The 15,965-nt window shown below is 35.2% G+C and overlaps 1 protein-coding gene across 1 annotated transcript in view; it reads left to right on the top strand.

The window, feature by feature from the left end:
• ZCCHC4 (zinc finger CCHC-type containing 4) overlaps positions 1-15,965 on the top strand; it is a 68,503-nt gene that overhangs the window by 20,997 nt on the left and 31,541 nt on the right. The window contains exons 6-8 of the mRNA XM_044680570.1: positions 1,613-1,685; positions 10,651-10,801; positions 13,776-13,876. Coding sequence (XP_044536505.1) covers positions 1,613-1,685; positions 10,651-10,801; positions 13,776-13,876 — 325 coding nt within the window. The remainder of the gene's footprint in view (positions 1-1,612; positions 1,686-10,650; positions 10,802-13,775; positions 13,877-15,965) is intronic.

The raw sequence follows: 15,965 nt of genomic DNA, 5'->3' as shown, positions 1-15,965 counted from the left end.
TTGACTTTATTCCTAATGTGACGAATACAATGATTAGGATACAATACAATGAAACTTCGAAAGAGTTATCTTAGAAACAGAGCATTTCCTTTCCTTTGGCCCCCTCTTTAAAAAGTTTGCCCATCACTGAATTAGTGCATCTTTTGTGGTTCTTGACCATGTTTTTTCATGTATGAATAACCATGTTTCTACCCAACATTCTCTTGTCTTTTTTTTTTTTTTTTTTTTTTTTTTTTTTTTAAGGCTCACATCATTTTAATCCTCATGGTAAAGAGAAAAATGTGGCCATCTCTAAGTCTTTTTACATTTCATAGATCCTCCTGGAGTAGCTGACTGTCCATCAAAAGATGAACACCCCTTGCTTTTACTAAATGACATAATTTGCTTTTGACTTGTGTCCAGTTCACTTTCTTTTTTGATCTTCTGTTTCCCAGATTATATTCCATATGTCTTTTCTTGAGTATAAATCATGCTTGAAACTTTTGCTTATGTTCACCATCCATTTCTCTATTATTCACTGATGCTTTGAAGATTGTAGCATTTCAAGATGCACAGCCACAACAGCATCACTGTTATTTGTGTTTATTTTAAAAAGACAAGTCTTTGGACTGAGACGCATCTTAGCATTGTTACCTTGCTCAAATTCCCAAATCAATCCAGCCCATTCTCTAGCCCTTTTCTAATTCTGCCCATACAGAGTGTCCAGATATATTTTTTAATTAATGGACTAATTCGTTTAACTAGCATTGCATCTGAGTGATAGTCATATTTTATCCTTTTAGATTTTCCTAAATGGGTTCTTAAGCTGATTTCTTTGGATACTACATTTAGTATGTGTCTTCTGTATAGTGTAACATCTAGAGAAATTCACCATTTTATAGAGAACCCCTCTTCTATTGGGTGGGACTTTGTTCAAGACATCCTACATAATACCTTTGGTGAGATTACATTTCACTGTGTTATTCTTTGTTTAACAATAATCAGAGGAATGTGACACAGTTGTCCTTTTCAAAAAAGGCTTTACTAATTATGCTGTTAAATAAATTAGAGGGTTTGTCAGAAAGTAAAATAATCTAGTCAGAAAATAAGCATTACCTTTTCTAGGTACTGATTGCACTGAATATAGTATGTACCAACTTTTTTATGTATTGATAGCCATTAAATATAAGGCTGAGCTGATTAATATTGGAAAACAAAAATGTTGGTGTTGAATATTTATTTTTTCCATTGTTAATCACAAGCGACTATGACTAACTGATGCTAATCAAATGTACTGGTGAAGTATTTTCGAAAGTTGCTAAATATGCATGGTGTAAAAACAATTTATATGTATATATATATGCATATATATATATGTATCTATATATAAATCATATATGAACAGAAGGGTCTAATGACACAATCTGGTGATTGTGAAAGTTAGTTTCATGTTTGGAAAACACTTTGATTTCCTCAAATGAAAGAATGGTGGTGAATAATCAGGTCCAGCCAAAGACCAAGTTAATTTGGATATTGAAAATACCTTTTACAAATTCTTTGAGTTGATTGTTTGAAAGTGTTTACTCTAAAACATTTGTCATTATTCAAATGCTATAACAAAAATTTTTTGTAGGTATTCACAATTTTATATGGAAGATAGTTTCTGCCATTACAACATGTTTAATCATCATTTCTTTAATGGAAAGGTAAGAATCATGATTATTCTTTACTTCATATGCAACATGGTGTTTAGTAGCTTAATAAAATAATTTTAACCCAAATCATGAGAGAGCAGGATATTTAACTAAAGCTAACTAATTAGGCCTAGAGTTGTAGAAAAACAAAATAAAACAAATGATCTTGCTAAGGAAGCTTTTACCTAAAAAACATACCATTGGCACTAGAAAATGAGATCCATAGTCTTTTCAGAATAACAAATTAGAAGTTTGGGATTTCTTTTTTTCTTAGTTGAAAATGGAAAATAAAAAAAGAGACAAACTTTGAAGGTCTTGTTGGCAACTCCTTGGTGAGATTTTAAAGCTACTTTATGTAACCACTTATAACAATATTTACTTTAAAAAAAACAACTAGAGGTTTTGGGACAATTAGGTAGCACAGTAGATAGAGTGCTAGGCCTAGAGTTGGGAGGACTTGGGTTCAAATGTGACCTCAGACACTTTCTAGCTGTTCTGCACTGGGCAAATCATGTAACCCCAATTGCCTGCTCCTTGCCAGTCTTCTGCCAGAGAATTGATACTATCACAGAAGGTAAGGGTTTATAAATAAATAAAACTAAATGCTTGTGGATTTTTCCTCCCAAAATTAATAGTGAGTAACAAATAAGCTAGATTTTTGCCTTACAGAGATTTACATTTTCAGAACTATATGCAGCTATATGGTTGTATTTCTCTGATTACTAAATTGTATTGAATTTTAATTTGAATGATTATAAATTGAATAATGAAATTGTATTGAAATGTAAATTGAATGCATTGGTGCCTCTATTGATATTTTTGAAAATCTCTTTATCTAAAGTTGTAAATTATAAAAGTATTTTGGAATACTATTGTGGAAAAACATTGTTACATATTTTGATCAAAACATGTATGCTGTAATGGCATAACAGTGTATATTCCTTTAGCCTCAAACTCAGATTCTGCTTGTACGTGACCTTTAATGCTTGCTTCTCAGGTTCAGATAGGCATAAGCCATAGATAATACATAAATTTGATCCCTTGCTGGGTACCTGGAAAAGGTGACTATAATTCTTAACCATTTCCTTCCAGAATTTAAGCTTTCTATTGGAATAGTTGATCTTAATTGTCAAAAATACTGTATTTTGACTCAGTTGTGCTGTTGGTTTATTGCATGCAAGATCTTTAACTTCTCTGGGCCTCAATTATCTCCTTTTTAAAATGAGCATTTTAAATTTTGAGGATTTTTTTCCTGAGGCTCCACCAAAAATTTGGTACTCTTCTGTTCTAGGATCAAACATTTTATGGATGTCGTAGATAAATTTCCCCAAACTCTTCTTAGTTTTCTATATTTTCAATTAAAATCATGTCTTTGGGGAAACCAGTTCATTAACTTTCTTATTTACCATATAACATAGAGCTTACTTTGTTATGTAACCTTTTTTAAAGCTTTGAAAGGTAGCTTGAGTTTTTTCAAATTTTTAATTTTTTAAATTTAGAATATTTTTCTGTGGTTACATGATTCATTATTTCTGTCCCACCCCTTCTCTCTCCCCTCCTGGAGCTGACAAACAGTTCCACTGGGCTACATATGTATTATTGTTCAAAACTTATTTCCATGTTATTCATATTTGCAATAGAGTGATTATTTAATGCCAAAACCCAATCATATCCCCATCAAACCACATGATCGATCACATGTTTTTCTTTTGTGTTTCTACTCTCACAGTTCTTTCTCTGGATGTGGATAGCGTTTTTTCTCATAAGTGCCTCAGAGCTGTCAGGGGTCATTGCATTGCTGCTAATAGAGAAGTCCATTACATTGGATTTTACCACAGTGTATCAATCTCTGTGTACGATGTTCTCCTGGATCTGCTCCTTTCATCAATTCCTGGAGGTCTTTCCAGTTCACATGGAATTCCTCCATTTCATTATTTCTTTTAGCACATTAGTATTCCATCACCAACAGATATCACAATTTGTTCAGCCATTCCCCAATCAATGTCCTCATTTTCCAATTTTTTGTTACCACAAAGAGCACAACTATAAATATTTTTGTACAAGTCTTTTTCCTTATTATCTCTTTGGGGTACAAATGCAACAGTGGTATGGCTGAATCAAAGGGCAGGTATTCTTTTAAAGCCCTTTCAACATAATTCCAAATTGCCTTCCAGAATGGTTGGATCAATTCACAACTCCACCAGCAATGCATTAGTGTCCCAATTTTGTCACATCCCCTCCAACATTTATCACTTTCCTTTGCTGCCATATCGACCAGTCTGCTAGATGTAAACTGGTATCTCAGAGTTGTTTTAATTTGCATTTCTCTAATTAGGAGGGATTTAGAACAACCCTAGAGTTTTAATAATCCTAAATTTGGTGAACAATTTGTGAATAAATCTTTGATGATTTGATGACTTCCTAGGGCAAATGGACTATAAAACCCTTTTATTTCTAGAAGTTCTGTCTTATTTTAAAAGTCATTATTTTACTGTATGTCTACTTTTAGAGAATATTTGGCTGCCTTTAATTTCATCCATGATGCTAGAGAAATGTACCCACTTTGTTTACTTATAAGTCTGAGGTAGAACAGTGTCAACAATAGGAGGGGCTTGGTCAGATCCTTGAGGCACATGATAGTATAGAGAGGGAGGAAGGAAAATAGAGAGACTGACAGATCTGGAATCTACTTCCATCTGATTTAGATTTGCTCATAGGACTAAAATTAGGAAGGACCACAGAGTCTATCTCTATCTCATTCAACCCCCTAATTTTTAAATGAGGAAACTGAGACCTAGGGATATTAAGTGACTCACTCAGAATTACAGAAATATGTCAGAGGCAGGATATGAACTCAGGTCCTCCGACTACAGCTTGTGCTCTTTCTGTTGTAACATAAGACTTTCTCACCTTAGTGAATGTACTTCAAAGACCTACCAAACATAAACTAAGGCCCAGGAAAAGTTAAGTGTTTTGCTCAAGGTCACACAAGTAGGAAGTAAAAGAGCCAGGGTTCAAATTCAGATCCTTTGTCTCAAAAGCTAGTTTTTCACCATTGCTCCTTCAATGTCTCATTACCCCTTCTGTATGAAATTTAATTCAGTACAATAAATCCTTAGATAAGGACTATTTACATTAGCCTTTATTTCCAATTATACCATATCTTTCTTTTTCAGTATATGAAGTAATGCATATTTGTGTAACTTTTCAGCATTTTTCTTCATTTCATCTTTTTTCATTCATTGGGATCTTCTCCACCCATACATCCATATGAGCAAAGGTCAAGGGATTACAACTTTCATTCTTTCTAAGACTGCTCTTTTATATGTGTGTATATAGACATATATGTGTCTGTATATGTAGACACACACAACCTATATAAATATTGATATATATATATATATTTTTTTTTTTGTCCCATTTTGTTTCCAAAGTCTTAATGTAGCTTTAAGCTATACTCAAACTTTGAGTCTCTTTGGCTATAGTAAAAAGTGTGAGTGTGTATGTGTATGATACCATAGATTATGGTGTATTATGTGCTTTTTGCTGTCTATTTCTTTCTGCCTTGGTATGTCCAACTGGCTATCTTAATTCCAAAGCAGAGCTCATGAGTCCATTGAGAACTATTCATCAAGTTGCCCAGGTTTGCAACTTTTCGCCTTTACTTACCCTGATCTCTTTTCTTCTCTAATCTCCTTAACATCCCTGAATCCATCCCCTTCTCTCCATTCGTACCAGAACATCTTAGTTCATGACCCCTCACCTCTGCCCTTCTCATGTTTTTTAATTGGTCTCTCTGTCTTTTGCTGATTTTGGCCTGACAACATGAAGAATATAGAGGTTCCCACCAACCAGCATTGCACCATCCATTAATGGAAACCATCAGTTATGGCAAATGGAGAAATTTTGAATGCTGTGGAAAAGTTCACTTTCCTTGGCACTATACTTTCCAGAGATATCCACATAGATGCTGAGGTTGATGCATGCATTGCTAGAGTTGGCTCAGTTTTGAAGACTCCGAAGAAAAGTGTGAGCAAGAAGAGATGTTGGGCTGTCTGACAACCTGAAGGTTCTGCCTTCATTGCTGTATACCTGTGAAACCAGGACAGTATACCAATGCCATGCCAGGAAATGGCATCACTTCCATTTGAATTGTCTCGGGAAGATTCTGATGATCACCTGGCAAGAAAACGTTACTGGACACTGAGGTCCTTTTTTGAGCCAAACTGCCAAGCATTCAAACTCTACTACAGAAAGTATAACTCTGATGTTAGCCTTGCCTTGGCTGAGCTCTCATAGAGAGCTCAGCCAAGGCAAGGCTAACATAGAGGTCAGAAGAAGCAATAAAAAGACTCTCAAGGTCTTTCTGAAGAACTTCGGTATTGATTGGGAGACATGGGAGACATGGGTACAGGACCATCCTGTATGACATGCCTGCATCAAAGACGACCCTGTGCTCTGTGTGAAAAGCAGAATTACAGTAGCTCAAAAGAAACGCGAGATGCACAAATTGAGAGATATCTCCATCCCAAATGTTCACACTATATACCCATCTCAGTGTGGTGACACCATTTGTCATCTTTGAATATGAAGGGAAAAAACCAGTTGCTCTTCCTGCCCTCAACCTCTCCTCTCTCCAACTTATTCTTCACCTGGCCAAAGAGATATTCTTAAAGCACAAGTCTGATTATGTCACTCACTGATTCTCTCTTTCCTTTAGGATTAAGAACAAACTCTTCAGTTTGGCATTGAAAGCCTTTCACAACCCAGCTCCAGACTATCTTCTCCCAATGTTTATTCCCTTCTCCCTCTCACATACTCTATACTATCTGTTCCCTTTTATGCCCCATTTCACCTCCTTTCATCTTCATGTCTTTGCCTAGCTTGGCCTCCCATGCTGGGATTGCTTTCACTCCTCCCTTCTGCCTCTTGGAACCTTTACCTTTCTTCATGACTCAGTTCAAGGGTCATCTTCTTGAAGAACTTTCCTGATTACCCTCATTCTTCATCACCTCCCCACTGGCTTTGTTTTTGTTTTCATATCCTGTATTTATTCAACAATGAACATGTTGTTTTCACTTTTTTTTTGGTATATTCAGCACCTATCATAATGATGCTCCTTAGTCCTCTCTGGACACTGCTGTGTATTCATTTTTTCATATGTACCTTTCTTTCAATCAGTTTCATAGAGGAAAGCTGAATAATAGTATTATTAAAAACAGAAAAGATGTTTCCTAGACACGTTTCCAGCAACTATTATACTGTTTGCCTTTTAATTTGAACATTAGAGACAAAATACAAATGAAATTAATTTTTAACAAAGATAGTCTAGCAAGAAAGGGGGAAAAATTGGAGTATGTGGCAATTCAATCAGTTTTTACTAGGAAAGTTTTTATCTCTAATTTTTTATTGGAGTTGTAGTTATTTAAGTGAACTTCAGAGACTGACAGATTTCATTTTATCTTCAGTAGAAGAAAGAAGTGTCTTTAAGCCTTCCTATTTTAGAAGCAGCCTCTGGATAATAAATTTGTTGTTGAATAGCTATTGCCACTGCAAAGATTAAGGCAGAGAAAATTCAAGTAGTGATGATTGTGGCTGTTTGAAGAATACTAAAAAACAATAGCTATGGATGAAGAAGGAATCCAGAGGCCTAGCAGCAGTAGAGAGCAACTTCTTGCTTTCTACAGATGCTTAACAACTATATTCCAATAATTTGAGGAGCCATTGATCTTGAGCCTAACCGCTAAAAAGAATTATTTTTTTGATTAGGTGTCATTTACTTTTTAAAAAAATTCTTACTTTCTATCATAGAATGAATACTGTGTATTGATTCCAAGGCAGAAGAGCAGTAAGGATTAGGGTTGGGGTTAATGATTTGCTCCTATAGAGCTAGAGAGTGTCTGAGACCTGATTTGAACCCAGGAGTTTCCTTTTCCAGACTTGACTCTCTATCTACTGAGCCACTATTCCACCTCTTGATTGATTTTCACTCTCCTTTCAGCAGCTATTCCAAATCTTCCCTTCTTTCCTCAAGCTACCTATATCACTATGATCATCTTTCCCTTTACCAGAAGACCGCATTACCTAAAGACCATCTGCCATTAACTCTCTTTTCTCTTATACCCTTGCTAAAAACCCCTCTGTATTACCCCCAACTCTTTACTTCTTTATTCCAGGCCCTGAGCAAGAGGTCATCCTTAACCATTACAAGATTATACTTATATAGTCAATTCCATCCTTTCTCTCTACCTTCTGGGACTTCTTTCCTTTGAACAATTGATCTCTCTCTCATATTTAGTTTATCTTAACTACTATTTTTTTTCCTTGCTAACTACAAATATGTCAGAATCTTCTGTATGCCTTAAAGTACCTTGACTTAATGTCCTCTCATTTCATCACTCCATATTCCCTTCCCTAGCCTGACTCCCAGAAAAATTTGTCTAGATTTGTTGCTTCTCTTTCCTCAGTTTCTGTTTACTTCTCAACCTTTTTAAAACTGTTTCCTGACTTCCATTTTATTGACACTACTTTCTCTGAGGTTATCAGCTGTTAAATCCAATGGCTTTTTCTCAGGCCTCATCTTTCTTGACCTCTACATAGCTTTTAACACTCTCAACCACCCCCTTCTCCAGAATATTTTCTCTTCCTTTCATTTTTGTGACTCCTTTATCACTTGTTTTCCTCTTCTGTCTCTTTTGATGGATCATTATTCAATTTCTTTTTCTAAAGCATAGATCTTCTCAAGGGTCTATCCTGGATTTCTTCTCATACTTTCTTCCAGTTTGATATCATCATCTCTCCTCGGTTCAGAATGACTTCCAAATCTATATATTTAGACCTAATTGTTCTCCTAAATTCTGTAGCTTCCTGAAGGACATTACCTGGGACACTCAATGTTATACCCATACATCTAAACCAGTAAACTTACCTCACCTCCACATTTCCTTTCCATTATTTCAGTTTTGCAACTATTGAATTTCCCTAGATTCTTGACCCTTCTTACTCTGCTTTGACTGAGTCATTTGTGAGCTCTTGTCAGTCTTCACTTCATCTCTCATATCTGGGCCATTGCCCGACTTATGGAGAGATTATACAAGTGTAGATTCTTATTTCTTCCCACTTAGACTATATTGCACTAGTCTCCTAATTTAGCTCCCCGATTCCAGTCTTTCCTCTCTGCTGTTGATCTTCCATAAGTGAATATTCTAAGTAAATATCCCAAAGATACAAATATGACCATGTCACTTGCCAACTCAGAATATCTTCTTTGTTTATTTTATCCTTACAAACTTTTCAGCATATCATTTTAATCCTTCCACTCCCTGGCTTATCTGCCTTTCTAGATTTACTTCATTTTATCTTCCTTCATACACTTTCTGTTGAACCAAATTGGCCAACTAGGTGTTGATCAAACTTGACATTCCTTCTTCTCTCTGTACCTTTGTATAGCCTATCTTCTTTTTCTGAGATGAGTTCCCTTCTCACCACAGACTTTCAAAATCCCCAGATTCCTAAAAGAATCAGCTCAGGTGCTACTTTCTATTTGAGGTCTCTTCAGGGACCTCTCATTAACAACTGGTCAGGGCTTTTATCTCCTCCAATTCCTTTATTTATTTACCTGTGTGCCCATCATATCTCCTGAATCCCCTTTCATTTTTGGCTTTATATCTTTAATGCTTTGTGCATAGTTGGTGCCTAAAAATGTTTTTTTTAATTGAACATGGAATTTGAAAGGATTTCAGCATCATTATTTATCCCTTGTTCTTCATATGAGAGAGCAAGCAGAAGAAGTGACTTAGCTATACTGAAAGATGATTAAACCTTCTTGGCAAATGAATGAATGAACCAACCATTTTGTGCTGCAGGAGTTCTGTTAGGAAGTTTACAAATACTCTGATGGGGGAAAGGATATAGGTGTTGAAGTTTTCAAAAGTCCATCAAGTATTAATTCTAAATTGAATTTAATTATTCTCTCAATGGAGAATATATACAAATATAATAATTTCTAAAACCTATTATCATTGTGTCTCCTTAAAGGGTAGATTTACCGTAATAGAAAGCTTGAAATATACTGCAAAGTCAGTAGCCTAGAAATTTTATAGCTTTATTTGTTTTCCCAAAACAATATCATGAAGACTATTTCATTAAGAAGGCTTCTAGGCATCATCATGTTCAGAAAATGATATAACCATGTTTCTGGGGACAGTTTAAGAGATTAGGGAAATTTTGTAAATCATGTGTTTTATGTATGTTGAGATGATTCTAATGTATGTGACATTGATATGTTCTAAATGTAATAACAGAAATAACTTGAAAAGGAGAAGGTATGATCTTATATTTGTTTTTATTTTGTTTTTATTTTTTTAAACCCTTACTTTCTGTCTTGAGCCAATTGGCTCCAAGGCAGAAGATTGGTAAGGGTAGGCAATGGGGGTCAAGTGACTTGCCCAGGGTCACACAGCTGGGAAGTGTCTGAGGCCAGATTTGAACCTAGGACCTCCCATCTCTAGGCCTAGTTCTCAATCCACTGAGCTACCCAGCTGCCCCTGTATGATCTTATATTTGGCAAAATAGAAATGCTAGTTATAGATGTTAAACTGAAATTATTTATGGTAGTGGATGAATTAGTAAGAAAATGATAATGTTTTTGGTAGTCTGTATGAGTAACAAATTTAATTTTTTAAAGTTTTGCCCTCTGACAATTATAATGCTGGAATATTTAGCTGTCGAAATTTGCTTTAAAAATACAAAACAAAACATGTGCTTGCCATAAGTCAAAGACAGTACCATATGCAGATTGAACAAGACAAATTTTTTGCCTTGACAATAGTAGTCAAGTATGTCGATGGCATGGCAATATGGGTATTTACTTTTATGACAAGGTAACTGAAACTTATTCTGAGTACATACTTGTCCAAGTAAGAGTAAGTACTCATATGCTATATTAATTTTTTAAATGAACTTGTATCTTTTATAGGCTGCTTTTGAAACTTGTAGGAAATTCTTGCAGGAAGATAAAGGTGTAGGACTCATTCTGGTGGCAGATCCTCCTTTTGGAGGCTTGGTAGAACCACTCGCTGTTACTTTCAGGAAGTTTATGGATATGTGGAGAGAGGACCAAAGCCCAGGTATGTAATTTATGACACCTATTGAATAAATACAGTATTACTTCCATTGTCATAAAAAATAGATTTAGGCCAGAGAAATGACTTTAACAAATCAGGAATAATTTTGTATGTTCTTACCCTCTTTAAAATGCTTTTCTGATGGTATGTCAACTTGTCATGAATATTTTGTATTTGCCTATTCTTTGATAACTCAGTGGGTCCATGATCTCATCTGTGTGTGTCAGTACGCTATCCAGTGGCAACTCAGCCATGCTTTTTATTTCTTTGTGACTCGTGTCCATATCTGCTATACTTTTCTACAGGAACTTCACCCATCATGCTGGAATTCTTCTAGATCTCTCAACATTGTATGGCTCTTAGTAGAATGTGTGAGCTATCTACCAGTTTTTCATTTTCTCTATATCATTTCTTTTCTAATCATTAATTTCTTTATGTCATTCTTATACTTCTCTTGTACAAATCTTCGTTTATAATGTCTTAGAGCTGACTATCTCTCTGATTCATGCTTACCACATCCCTCTCCATTGTCTTTTGGAGGAACCTCAACTTCAGCTATTTGAAAGTTGGGATAGTGCATGACTTACAATCGTGTAGTATTATCAGAAGGATGTCATTCTTTTAAAAAATGGGCTTTTGTTTCCTGGAGAAACTTAAGTTCATTAATAGCACTACATAATTCTCCAATACATCTTAGCCTACTCTTTTCCTTCTTAGAGTTGCCAAGAGTACTGAGTGGTTAAATGACTTGCCTAGGATCACAAAGCCAATAAGTGTCAGAGGTAGGACTTGAACCTAGGTCTTCCTGGCTTTGAGGTTAACTCTATTGATTATGTCACTCTGCCTGGATGAGATCTGTAATTACTCAAAAAAGTGTTATTTTAATCTTATTTAACAAGAGTTTATGGATTATATGGGGGAGAAAGCAAGTTGGGGCTCCAGCACAAGATTTTCACATAAATTTTCACATAAAAGTAAATGATTAGTAAAGTGATACAATGTAATCTTGTTTACCTCACTGAGTCTACACAATGGTTTCTATAAGATAATTAATCAACATGTAACAGCCTAGTTTCCCAAGGAAAATGTATACATCAGTGATTTTGCAGGGTGAGAGGGAGGGGGAAGTTTGTGGCTGTAGGCGTTGGGGTGAAAAGTTGAGACACATGACAGACTTCAGCTGCTTTATGGTTCAGGGTTGTGCTTAATAGGGGCTCAGGCTTTTTGCCTTCCATGTCTCTAGAGCTTTGCTCAATAGAGTCTCGGGCTTTGCCCTCCTACAAGGTGGTTCTTTTTTTAAACCTATTTAATAGATCCATGAATAAAGAATGCATCACTAAGTGGCCAACTTGCTAATGATGAGTACTTCTCCATTTAGGCTGGTCCTCGGACAATAGGTATAGTAATCTTTTATCAGTTGTACTTAAAGCTTTTTTGTCCTAGTAGAGCTTTCCAGAATTTATGTTGTCATGTTCTTCAAGAAGGATAACCTTCACATCATGATGAGGAATTAAATATGGTTCTTATGAATGATATTCATATAAATATGTGTGAGAACCAGTTAAAGAGTCTTGTGTGAAATGTATTTTGAATCTTGTTGGTTGAAAGTCTAGTTTTTGTTTTAAAATTAACATAAAGTAGTTGATTTTAAAATGTATATTTGTGTTGTTAAATAATCATATTATTTAATATATATAACCATAATACTTTACATGTCTTGTTTTAATCAATTTAAATGTCTCTTGTATTTGGTGTTGCTTCTGGTTCATCTGATAGTCATCAAAAGATGGCACATATTTGAAAGAAAAACAATTTTATTGGAAGAAAGTTTGACTTCTCATTGCCTTTCTATGAATATCTTGCAGCAATAACTGCAAATACATAAATTTATATCTGCTTTCATGATGGAGCTGAAATCTATAAAAATAATAAAAATCACTTCTTTCCAGGGTTTATTTCTTAAAAATTAAATGTAAATTTTTGAGTTGTGAAGAATATGTGTTGGGGCTATATCAAACCAATATATTCTTGTAAAAATTTATCAAATCATCTTTTTGAACAGTGATTTAAATTCTCTTCTATGACTGATCATATTTTATATATGCCATACTTTTCTTAATGTGACTGAACATCTCAAGTGACATTCTTTTTTTAATTTTTATTTATTTATTTCTTAAAGTTTTTTCCCATAGTTACATGATTCATGTTCTCTCCTTACCTTCTTCCTTCCCCACTCCCACAGCTGACAAGCAATTCCACTGGGTTATACATGTGTTATCACTCAATACCTTTTTCCATATTATTCATTTTTAGAATAGAGTAATCTTTTAAAACCAAAACTCATGATATTCCTTTTTAAATATTTCTTTTAGAATATCTTGTATTTTCAGAAAGAGTAGCTATCATATCAAGATCCTTTTTATGCAGTCTTTGCAACTGTGTTTGGGTACAGGCTGAAATTTATAGAAAACTTAAGGGATAAACAGTCAGTAAATGATAACACAACCTGCTTATGTGGTACAGTTTTGATTTTATTAAGAATCTATGTAACTGGAGGCAGCTAGGTGGCTCAGGGTTGTGAGAGCCAGGCCTGGAGATGAGATGTCTTGGATTCAAGTTTGGCCTCATACTTCCTAGCTGTATGACCCTGAGTAAGTCATATAACCTCCCATCATCTAGCCCTTACCATTCCTCTGCCTTGGACCTCATATACAGTATATAGGGTTGTTGTTTTTTTTAAGAATCTTTACTAATTATTGACTTATACACATCATTCCTCAAGGGTTGTCTACAAATTGGTGCTCTAGATCCTGTCCATAGAACATCTGGCAGTTTTCATATCTATCTGTCTAGGACTTAGCACAATACATAAAACTTAGCACTATGCCTGTCAGATGGAAGAAGATTATTACATTTTTTTTAATTGATTTGACTATTTTGCTCTTCAAAGTACAATTTTTTTTCTTGTTGCTTTTAGATAATAATAGCAAGGAACTACCAGTATTTTGGATTTTCCCCTATTTTTTTGAATCTCGAATTCTTCAGTTTTTCCCAAGCTTCAGCATGTTGGATTATCAGGTACAGTAAAACTTGTTTCCTAGGATGGTCAGGGAATAGATGTTCCAATAAAATAAGTGTCTGATTGATTAACAGTAGTGCATTATGTATGCTATACTATGCTATTATTTGCTAAATTTTTTATGTCATATATAAATATAAATGTTATATACACACATACACACAAAACCAAACTTACACTGAACACAATCTTATCTTTCTAAAATGATCCAGAAATTACCTCTGGATTGTATAGTGCTACATCATAGTCCCTATGGAATTCAATGATCATTGTATTGTATGTACAAAGTTAATGGCAATGTCTGGTTGATAATCTTTGCCAAATAAAGCCTTTATTTTATCATGCCTATTAGGTGTTAAGGGATATGGGGAAGTAATATACAAGAGAGATGGCTTAGTGATATGAAAGGTAGGGTGTTCATTCCTATGCTACAAGAGAATCAGTACCATCCAATTTATTGCCATAAATGGATGATTATTGTGAACTCTCCATATTGGCCTTGGTCCCTGCATTCCCAAATCTCTGAATAAGGATGGGATGCTCTTGCTGATTAGGCTCACCTGCAAAGATTCCCACCCTGGGCTTCAGTGCATCTTGGTCAAATATCTCTAGGAGTCTTGTGGTCTCAGTGGCAGATGTTCTTTTTATTTAGGATTTCTTAACATCACATTAATTATATGATACAGGCAGAATCTTATTTCCTAGTTCATCCTCAGATTTCAAAGCTTATTTTCCCTTTTAGGCTATTCTCCAAGTTCCTGTGTCTTTTTTTGAGGAATGCCTACCACTTTTCTCTTCTTCCTAGAGCAGAGAGAGCCCTGACTATCCCACACTCACCGAATGCTTCAGTCAGATCACATACTTGCCTAGATTCTATTTGGTGATTCATCATTCATTTATTCCCTGTGATGGGACAAATTCTCCTCACCTTTTTAATTACATTTTAAAAATATGTGATACTTTAAAGCTAACTGTATAACACAATTCAAACAAAGCTAAAAGGAGGTAGTCCTTTTAACTCGTGATAACATTAACCCAGTAAAACTGATTTTATCTTTTTTCTAGTATATTTCTCATTTAAAAAAATTAATTAAGAAAAATCATTGTGATATACAGGTGACATTGAGTTTTCAAAGGCTGTGCCATAAGGCTGCAAGCTCTGGGAGTTTCTACCAAGCAGGAAAGGCTTTGAGTGTAAGCTGATGCCAGACATGTTTGTCATCTGAGGATCAGTTCCTATTTGCTGATGGCATGGTACATCTAGTCCCAGAACCCTACAAAGTCTCTTCAACAAACTTCTTAATTATCCTTAAGAAGAAATAATGAGAAGGAAGGAAGGAAGAGAGGAAGGAAGCAAGGAGGCAAGGAGGGAGGGAAGGAGGGAAGGAAGGAGGGAGAGGGAAGGAGGGAAGGAAGGAAGGAAGGTTGGTTCATTAATTGTTTACTATACTCCAGGAACTCTGCTAAGTGTGTGGAGATGCTAATACAAGCAAGATTTAACCAGACACAATGGAAACATTTTTATTGCTTATTTTTGGCCTGTAGATAGACAACCAGATGAGCTAGTCCAGCAATGTAGCGTGTGTGTATTCATGTGTCTATATGTGTGTGTGTGTGTGTGTGTGTGTGTGTGTGTGTACATAGCTATTATATACACACAACTTAGACATCTTCTGTAGATGGACAGTAAATTTGGCCCAGAATTGAGTATGAGGAGCATAGTGAGACAGATTGCATTTGGGAAAAGTGCAAGCTTTTCCATGATCACAAGCTGCTCACTGCTGCAAAAGCCCATCTTTTTTAACATCATTATTTTCCCATTGATACCATATGGCTGCAAATCATAAAATATCTCATCTTTAGAAGGATAAGAATTGCAGATGACCCCCCAAATAAGCATGCCCTCTGACCCAGTAATTTCACTGATGGGTATATACCCTGAAAGTAATATCAAAAAGGAAAAACAGTTTTCTATTTAAAGATTTACATAGCAGTATTCTAGTCAATTGTACACAAAAAAAAAGCCAACTGGAAGCAACCTTAATGTCCAAGAGAACAATTTTAAATTGCAGTATATTAAAGGAGTGC

This window comes from Gracilinanus agilis, chromosome 6, assembly GCF_016433145.1.
Source record: "Gracilinanus agilis isolate LMUSP501 chromosome 6, AgileGrace, whole genome shotgun sequence".
In the NCBI taxonomy this organism is placed as follows: domain Eukaryota; kingdom Metazoa; phylum Chordata; class Mammalia; order Didelphimorphia; family Didelphidae; genus Gracilinanus; species Gracilinanus agilis.
Note: the sequence above shows the minus strand (reverse complement) of the source record. Positions and strands in the feature narration are given on the sequence as shown.